Source organism: the organism of the source record quoted next, unplaced genomic scaffold (genome assembly GCF_019419815.1).
Source record: "Pyrus x bretschneideri cultivar Hongxiangsu unplaced genomic scaffold, Pyrus_bretschneideri_v1 Contig44, whole genome shotgun sequence".
Classification (NCBI taxonomy): Eukaryota; Viridiplantae; Streptophyta; class Magnoliopsida; order Rosales; family Rosaceae; genus Pyrus; species Pyrus x bretschneideri.
The window spans coordinates 3082615-3091965 of NW_025999768.1; the positions used below are offsets into that span (position 1 = coordinate 3082615).

The following is a 9351-nucleotide window of genomic DNA, read 5'->3' on the forward strand; positions in this document are numbered from 1 at the left end:
TATTTGTGATTATCCTTATTACCATTACGTAACTTTATTTTTTTTGTGAGCTAAAGTTCGAGTAGTTGTCACTTAATACTTTGATTTAATGATATTCTTTTTTAATTATAAGTGAGATGTTTTATGTTTGATTTTCGCCAAAGGGAATTTGAACTCATTATTGCTAACCCGTTGTGAAACTTAGCTCACTCCCCACCCTCTTAATGTAGATAATATCGTTTGTTCAAAAGTTTGAGGGAGATTGGTTACTTTCACCACCAGCGCTAGGGCATACCCACAATCTCGAACCGGAAAGACTTACTCACGACACTTAACTGTCAGCTGTCACCGATATAGATTTACATAAGAATTTACAGATTGCACACCAATACGAATTACTGGCTCCAAGACTCAAACTTTAGTGGAAAAACACACAAAATAAAGACATTACCGACTGAGCGAACTACAATTGGCAATTACGTAGCTTTATTGTCATATTGTAAATGCCTCGAAAGTTTTAGTAAATATCGTATTCCTTTGAGAAATGTCGTACTGCGAAGGATTAAAAGGTCATTAAAAAGAAAAATATGAGCTACTCAGTATTACGGTCTGATGATATTTTTCTTTTATTGGGAGTGAGAGGTCTTAGGTTCGAGTGAATGGTGAATTCGATACCAAATTAGATTGCATATTATGCTGCTTAATTGAACTCTCCCTCCTCCTTGTGTAAAAATATCGATGTAATAAAAAAAAAAAAAAAAGTGGGTTGCTTAATTGAACTCTCTCTCATTCTTGTGTAAAAATATCGATGCATTAAAAAAAAAGAAAAAAAAAAGAAAAGTGGGTTGGGTTCTGATGTGCACGTGTTCCCTTAATCACTTTCACCTCCACCACACCTGAAACTCTCGCTCTCTGTATCTCTCACCGTTTGGTTCCATTACATTTGCTTACATTTGGTGACCGTACGTTCGAGTTCGAGAAACAAAAGTAGGAGTGTTCGTCCGCTGAGACCGCAGAGCCTCAGATCGAACTAAAACCCCAAACACAGAACCTCTTCCTTCATCTGATCATTCAATTGCAATGAGCAAGAGGAAGCTCCCCTCTGATGATCACAGCCCTCCATCTTTCTCTCCTCGTTCTTCGGGTAATTAATCTTCTCTTTTCATGCCAATTTCTCATAAAAATGCCATGAAACAAAGAAATTTAATCAAAAGAAATCAACTTTTCTAAAGGGCATTCACTGAATTATCAAAAGACTCCACCTTTGTTTTTTGTTTAATTAAAACCCAAAATTTGGTCCTTTAATCCAAATGTTACAAGTTGTTGTGTTTCTTTGTTATTTTACTTTCCCATTTGGTATGATTATTTGTTAGTTGATCAATTACTTTGATTTGCTTTCTTAATTAGATATAGTTTAGAAAAAAGCCGGAATTGGAATTTGAGTTTATTTTTTGCCAATTTTATGGGGTTTTGTTGGCATTTACAGCCTCAGAACACGAGATTCGATCGAAAAATAGCCAATTTGATTGTGTTGGAAAACTGTTTAAGTGAATTTTAATGACTTGTATTTGTTTGTTGTTTTTGGGGATATTGCAGACACCATGCCGTGTTCTTCTGGAATGGAATTATTAACACAAGAGGTTAGCTGTTCTTCCCTTTTCGTGTTTCGTGTTTTTCGTGTTTTTGTGTTTCATCGACGTTATATAGTGAGTTTTTTGAAAAATTTGTAGGTTTAATGAACCCCTTTTGATCGACATTTTGCAACTCTGTTTACATTTCTTCCTATTTCGTGTATTTGGAGTAGTAGTTATTTGTATTTTTTTTGTCTTTGTTTGAAGCTACTAAATCCCTACCCTTCTGTTACACAGCATCATCCAAGCCTCGGGCGATCAATGTTCTTTAAACGCTCACGTCATCATTATGCGCATCAATACTCTCGACGTAACTCAGGCAATCTTGCTAATCCATCAACCTCTCGCGGAAAAGGAGTGCCTTTGCGAGATGATAAGCTCTCCTATAAGTTGGCTACTCAATCCAGCTCCGAGTCCAGACGTCATTCAGGTTTTATTTTGAATTGTCCCCTTTTTCTTCTCCTTTTTTTGTTCAACGTCCAAAGAACTTAATTAAGTTTTTCAGTTTTTATGGAAGGTCTTGAGTATCGAGACAACGAGTGAGAACTCTAGTAATCTACATGGATGAATATTTCCTATGTCAGATAGGAGTATAGGAATTTACTTCTTTTTGTAGTTGGATGACTATATATTCAATTTTCCGATGTGCTCAATTTATTTCCTTGAGCATGACTTTTCTCGAAGAATGCTGTCGGAACTCTTTGTTTTGCCGTATTGACTTTATTTTTTCAATTCCTCCCCAGAAACCAAGGAAAAGCCTTTTCTTCGGCCAGCAAGAATTAGATCTAGCTTCTTGGCAACGGATGCTGTATCACCAGATCCAGGGAAGATGGTATGTGGGATTTGTGACAAGCTGTTGAGGCGTAAACCTTTCTTTCTCGGTAGCACACAGTCTTCTACTGAAGTCTCTGTTGTTGCAGTTTTAGTTTGCGGCCATCTTTTCCATGCAGATTGTTTGGAGCAGAAAACAAGTTTTGAAGGTAGACACGACCCCCACTGTCCGTTGTGTGCGGGATTATTGCCCAAGGTTGAAGATTCAAAAGAGTAGGGATGGTGAAAACAGCATTTGGAATTTTGTACTTGAAACCTTTGAGGCCTGAACTGTATTTTCTTGTGAACACCAGTCTTCAACTGAACTCCGTGGCAACCTACGTTTGCAGCCATATTTTCATGAGACTGTTTCAAGCACAAAACAAGTTTGAAGACAGATGCTACCCACCTTCTCCATTGTGCGTGCCCAAGGTTCAAACCTTCAAGGTTGGATTCGAGCAGGCAGAAGTTGGTAGTAAAGTTGTTAACTTGACTCCATTAATAGCCTAATACTGATAATCTTGATGAAAGAATCACAGCTGGATCGTCGGAAGCTTTCTTGAGCAGATTAACTCGTAGACAGGCTAAAACTTTCGGTTTGTACTCCGACGTTGAAGTGCAGTTTGTATTCATCAGTAGCTAATGACTGTTTTTAATACTCTAGAAGTTAGACGAAGCAAACTTTGTGATCATGTAATGTACAAATTCTAGTTGTTTTCTGCATTTCTGCAAATTTCATTTCTCTCTGTAAGAACGACTTGGAAGGGCGATGGTGTGTTCATGTGTAACGGGTGATTGATTATATTTCATGTGAAGTCATGTGATGAGTGAGACAAAGAGATGGTGATAAATTCAACGATGATGGCGACAGTTAACCTGTTAACACATGCTTTGTTGGAACAGCAAGATCCGTAGTACACATTTCAGGAACAAGACGATTCAAATGCGAAATTTACGAATTTAAAACTCTAGACAAACTCAAGAACAAAACAACCTCATCACAAACCTAGTTCAAAGAGACCGGTTCGGAAAATGTCGATTAACACTGTACATGAATTCATAACAAACAAGCATCCAAGACGGTATGATTCAAGGATTACATCAAGGGATACTTGATGGAGGATCTATGGGAACGATACTTGATGAATGAGCATCTACGTGGTCGATACTTGATGGAGCAGCATCTATGGGGACGATACTTGATGAAGGAGCATCTGTGGGGACGATATTTGATGGAGGGGCATCGATGGGGTCAATACTTGATGGAGGGGCATCGACGGTGATGACGCTTGATGAAAGGGCATCTACGGGGACGATGCTTGATGAAGGAGCATCTACGGGGTCCATACTTGATATAGGAGCATCTATGAGGTCCATACTTGACAAAGGATCATCCATGGGTTCCTTGCAGGTTTTTTTATTATGCCCTGAATCCTTGCACCTAGAGCAAAAAACTGTCCTTGCCGACGAACTCTTTGTTTTGGCCTGGCTTTTCTTTTCTTGTTGCTTGGAGACTGATGGAGGAAGCACATGTGCTGCATCAGTAATCTCACCATCCGAAGACTCGAAAGGGGCCAATGCAGAGTTTATGGACTCAGAATACGTCAAACGATAGTTGTCAGATTTATAGTATCTCGAACAATAATCATACACATCCCTACCAGTGCAGTTGAAGACAGCAATAGCATGGCAGCATGGTAGACCAGTTGCATTCCAATCCAGACAACTACAGTACCGTTTACTAATATCCACAACGTTGATGGAATCCTTGTGAACCTCAAAGAGAGTATCGGATGAAAACAAGACTTTAAGACCATATGCGCAACTGGCTTCTCGTTGCAGTTTTTCCTCCTTGGATGGAGTAAGTTTTGTGGGCCACTTACTTGAATCTGTTCGACGAGTATTTATCAACTCCATGAACTTAGAACATAGCGCTTCAATCTTTGGCACAATGGGTAACTCCTGCACTTCCTCTATCCACTTGATGTATGTCTCTGCAACATCTGATGTGAAATGGTTATAGGGCTCACCTTTAAATAATGCATTTGTCCAACATTCTGGTTCGATTTGCTGGACCCAGGCATAAGCTCGAGCAGAAACCCGTCTAATTTGATCAATACTTGTATTAAACCCATCATGTCGGATTGCATGGGCGGCAGCCATAAAATTGATTGGCAAGGAACCCTTCCCATCTCCATGGTATGGACCATTCAAGTTTCTCATGAAGCTTTGCAGAAGGTGGTGCATAGAATATCCATGGTGGGCATTCTCAAATACTTCGAGCACTGATTTCTTTAGTCCCTTCTCTCTATCCGAGACAAAAGTTAAGGATTGAGTAGTTGAAAGTACAGATCTTAACTGCTCCAAAAACCACCGCCAGTTATCATCATTCTCAGTGTCTACGATAGCAAATGCAACCGGGAAAAGACCGTCATCTCCATCCAAAGCAGTAGCTGCCAAAAAAGTCTCATGGTATCTTGATTTTAGAGATGCAGCATCGAGAAATAGAATAGGGCGACAACCATTCTGAAAACCATGTATTGAAGCATAAAAACACACAAAAAGGCGCTGAAATCTACTCTCATCACCAATGAAAAGCTCAATATTACTGCCAGGATTTGCCTCTGTCATCTTCTCACAAAATCTCGGTAACTGGTCATATGCCTCTTTATACGAACCTAGAAGTCGCTCCTTGGCATCCTCAACTGCACGCCAAACATGAGTATAGTTCACAGCAATCCCAAAATCTTGACGAATGATGTTGGCAAGTTCCTTTGTCTTGAGATGTGGGCGCTCAAGTAATCTATCTTTTACGATGCTAACCAACCAACTTCGTTTTGGATGATAAGATTTCAAGAACTCTGATTCACAAGTATGTGTTTCAGTCATACTCTTTATCCTAAACTTTTTCACAGATGTGTCCCAAGATGCAAAAATTTTCCAGGAACAGTCTTCGACTATACATCTGCCACTTGCACGGTTAGTATCATTCTTTTTTAACTTATACATGAAACGATGGGCAACGGCATATTTTTGCAGCGCATCACGAAACTCTTTAGCATTGTTGAATTCCTGTCCAATCCCAGTGATAGCATCTTTCCATATTTTGAGTAAAAGTTCAGGTGGAGCATCATTTGATTCCACTAGACTAGCCTGGATAGGGTCATTGCTAGTACTGCTATCTTTACTGTGAAGGATATCTTGCCTCTCATCCACGTCATCAGTTTCTGTAGCAACGTTCCGGCTAGGAATATTCTTCTTCTTGGACGTATGTTTTCTTTTCTCCCCAACATGGTCAGTGACAGAACCAATGGTAGGACCATTGGCACCAATTTTCCAGGCAGCAGTGCGTCTTCGCTTCTTAACAGTATCAGCAGGAGTACAGTTCATATCAAATACGTCCAAGCTGTGCCGACTTGCATCAGCACTAGCAGATATGGAACCAGTTGGAATGGAACTAGTAGCATCCGCATTATCGGTGGATGTAAACGCAGGGGACATGGTAGGCATGTGCGCCACTCCACCTGAAATTTGGGTCCTTTCTTCGACAGGCATAATACATCCAGGTTGTTTTGATAGAGGACTAGCATGTAAAGTGGCAGCTGAAGTCGTGAAGGCGGCAACAGGGGTCACGGATTCAGCCACTTTTATCCCACATGCCCTGCAAGTGAGAAATTAAACTTTCAACGCAAGAAAACTTAGAAACTTACAATATGTTGTAATTACCAGTCAATATGCTTCAACTATTGTAAAGAGGGCAAATGGGCAATATGGCAATGTCATCATTTCTTTAAAAGCGAGGAAATTGTGATCCAATCAAACAAAACAAAAGAAAGTACCTTTTTGGTGTGTTGAAGGCTTCAGCATCAAAACCTGCTTTCCCCTGGACAAAAACATCAGCAGTTACTGAATTCCCATGGAATTCATACATCCTTTTCAGGTCCTTATCATTGGATAAAGTGATGAGAGTTCGCGTATTTCCTGGGAGAAAATACTTCATGATCACTGATTTATAGTCTAAATTCAACATTTCAGCCAATTTTAACTTGAGATCATCAAATCGGGTTTCATGATTGATATCTACTGCCTGTGCATCTCCTCCCGTATATGACATGGATCCATCATCCTTGACAACAAATTCCCCACCAGATTGGCAGATCAGTATAAGCTTTGTCCTCGCCATCACAACCTTCAAACATTCGAATAAAATAATTAAAAGCTATAGTTTATAAATATGCTAAATTCATAATTCAGTTCCCAAAACTATCTACTACTTTCAAAGTTTACCACGATCTAAATAATATGTACGCAAAAGCCAACCATGTCTGTAAACTGTCAGTTACTGTTGTCGATTAAAAATACAATCACAAATGTTAGTATTTGTTCATTGTGTCTCACATTCTGGTGTATTTTTCATGCCAGCGGGCGCAGTGTGTGTATACTACTAGCTACTCACGAGAGCTTGTGTGCATACAACATCGAAAAACCATCGTCCCAACGGGCCTTCTTTACTAACATATACAGCCAAGTAACCACTATATTACATAAACAAAGCAAAAACCCAGCTAAAAACATCAATGGAAGCACACCAGGAACTGTAAACACTCCCATAAAATTACAACAACAACAAAGCCTTATCCTGCTAAGTGGAGTCGGCCATATGAATCCTAGAACGCCACTACGTTCGGTTTTGCGCCAAATTATCAGAAAACAGCATGTGGGTTATCATCTGATCCCACCATCACCAACAACCCAACTCCTAAATCAGTAAATTTCCCGGTGGGTCAACGGAAAACAGTTTAAAGAAGTCAACCAATCCAACCCGAATGATCATCCAGCAGATTAATCCCCTTTTTCTGAAAAAAAACCATTAATTCTAAGTCCAAGATCACGACTTTAGCCCCCCAGAAAAACCCAAACATTCAACTTAATTTCCAGAATTATATGAACACTAACATTGGTTGAATTGGGTTACTAATTTACTCCTCCATGAAATTCATCTGTTACCAATTTACCAGAAAGACAGTATTGGGATAAAGAATTTAACTTTTAGGTGTGAGGGGAGAGAAGAAGAAAGCGCTTACCAGAGAAGGAGGTGCAGGGTGTGATGAAACCCTAGATTTTGGGGCCTTCTGGAAATAACGATAAAAGAGGTGAATGATGCAAAAGACTTGAAAGCATAGAAATTGGGCCTTAACTTGTAATGTCAAAAGGGCTCTTTGGAGAATTAGGGTTTCGTAAAATTCCAAACTTAACCCCAGTTAGTCACGCTTCCAAAATTCATAAACATTTATTTATTTTTTTTTTAAACAATCGATAGCGTTGGAGGTTAATTAGTTAGTTGTTAAGATGAAGAGGAATTGATGGAGGTATAGGCCCCACCAGAGTGCATAAATACGATTGTTTTTTACTATTATTATAGAGTGTCATCTGCATTATTCATCTATTTTTAATTCGATACAATCTCATTTAAACAAACAGAGAAAAATAGAAGAATAGCATGTCAACTATTACTACGGTCTAGTGATATTTTTCTTCATTTGAAAATGAGAAATCTCAAATTCGATTCACATGGATGACGATGACACATTATATTTATGTTGAGCTCGATATTTAATTAATGATCATCTTATTGTGTAGTCTAGCCTTATCTATTTTCTTTAATATGGAAAAGGACGGCATAAGATAAGACTATCACAATGTATATAATTAAGCTAAGCTTGAGTACATCTGTAATGATTAATCCACTTATAGCACCGCTTCTTGATCCAATATAAAGACTTGTTGGAATCTGGTTGGTCCAAAAAAGAGTCGAATGTATGACATGGGCTTCAAATTTGGCATCAAATATCACCGGTGGCGCCGGTAGTCCACAACAACTTTGTACCCAATTTCCGAATAGGAATTGTTATTAGTATTTCAAAAATTTCATTTGGCACTCCAAACCTTCTATAGTTATAAAAAAACAAAAATACACTTGCAAACAGTGTAGAATGAGATTTTTTTAGAACTAATAACAACCCCCTTTCCTAATAAAGCATAAACATTTAAATAGGCCTGCATGACCTGTTTTGCATGACGATAAGGAGAAACTTGATGAGTCATTTCATCCACCCCACATCTTCCTTTAAGGAATAAGAGCTCCTAGTACTTTTTTTCTAGGTAGGAAATTTGGTGTATCAATATTAATGGTTGATAGAAACTCTAGTGACATAAATACAAGGCAAGGTTCTTGCTCATACCATGAAAAAACTCAGATGAAGGTCTTATTAGTTCGAGTTGAAGGGGTCGTGAGTGTACAGAAGACTTTGGCTAACTAACATATTACTTTTCAAGATTGCAATGCGATTCTCATCGTAAGACAAGTCTACACATGTTTGAGTCTTTTCCACGCATTTCTATCAAGTTGATTCATCTTTACCACATGACATGTTGACATGAAAAACAATATCAATCAAGTATTGTCTATGGGTTCTTCCATATTAGTGTTTTTAGTTGTTATGAGATCTATGAAGTCTATCTCACACACTCTTAAATGTTTTATGTTTTTCCAAAAGGAAGTGTTTATAAGAGAACAATATACAAGACTAACACAAAATTAGGAAAGTAATCTATCCTAATATGTTTTTTTTGTTTTTTTTTTTCTCAAAAAGAAGTATTTATAGAGTAGCTCTTACAAATAAACGGGATTTCCTCTATTTAAGTTCTACCCCGCCCCTATATTTGTGAGAGCTGCCTTTCAAATGAGGTGATCAGATTATCCTACTGAAAATTTTCTCCCATAAGAGACTACACAAGAATGCCGGATTTGGTAGTCTCAATCGCGATTGAGTGTCCTAAAAAGGCAGAAAAGCAAATGATACAAGCTAAATGAGAAATGGACATTCCTTTACTTTTTCTCACTTTCTTCCCATCCTCCCCAATGGCTCCA

General features: G+C 38.5%; 2 protein-coding genes across 3 annotated transcripts; one reads left to right on the top strand and one right to left on the bottom strand.

The window, feature by feature from the left end:
• The first annotated feature begins 849 nt into the window (after positions 1-849).
• LOC103953876 lies at positions 850-3235 on the top strand. 2 transcript variants are annotated; one of them, XM_018649070.2, is made up of 5 exons: positions 850-1123; positions 1576-1619; positions 1848-2040; positions 2354-2442; positions 2531-3235. In XM_018649070.2, exons 1-5 carry the CDS (start codon positions 1060-1062, stop codon positions 2534-2536), a joined length of 396 nt encoding a protein of 131 aa, XP_018504586.1. In that variant the 5' UTR covers positions 850-1059; the 3' UTR covers positions 2537-3235. The 2 variants fall into 2 exon arrangements, with proteins under 2 accessions (XP_018504586.1, XP_009363952.1); XM_009365677.3 differs by having other exon boundaries at positions 852-1123; positions 2354-3235.
• A 123-nt stretch (positions 3236-3358) lies between these two features.
• On the bottom strand, positions 3359-7662 carry LOC103953873. The gene is made up of 3 exons (XM_009365673.3): positions 7505-7662; positions 6260-6609; positions 3359-6081 (listed from the first exon to the last, which is right to left on the bottom strand). Exons 2-3 carry the CDS (start codon positions 6601-6603, stop codon positions 3522-3524), a joined length of 2904 nt encoding a protein of 967 aa, XP_009363948.2. The 5' UTR covers positions 6604-6609; positions 7505-7662; the 3' UTR covers positions 3359-3521.
• Between the last annotated feature and the right edge of the window lie 1689 nt (positions 7663-9351).

Excerpts from the sequence above, each read along its gene's own strand:
- LOC103953873 (XM_009365673.3), bottom strand. The coding sequence starts at position 6,603 with ATGGCGAGGACAAAGCTTATACTGATCTGCCAATCTGGTGGGGAATTT. Across the intron at positions 6,082-6,259 it reads GCCTTCAACACACCAAAAAG|GGCATGTGGGATAAAAGTGG; the intron begins GTACTTTCTTTT and ends TCTCACTTGCAG.
- LOC103953876 (XM_009365677.3), top strand. The coding sequence starts at position 1,060 with ATGAGCAAGAGGAAGCTCCCCTCTGATGATCACAGCCCTCCATCTTTC. Across the intron at positions 1,124-1,575 it reads TTTCTCTCCTCGTTCTTCGG|ACACCATGCCGTGTTCTTCT; the intron begins GTAATTAATCTT and ends GGGATATTGCAG. Across the intron at positions 2,041-2,353 it reads CGAGTCCAGACGTCATTCAG|AAACCAAGGAAAAGCCTTTT; the intron begins GTTTTATTTTGA and ends ATTCCTCCCCAG.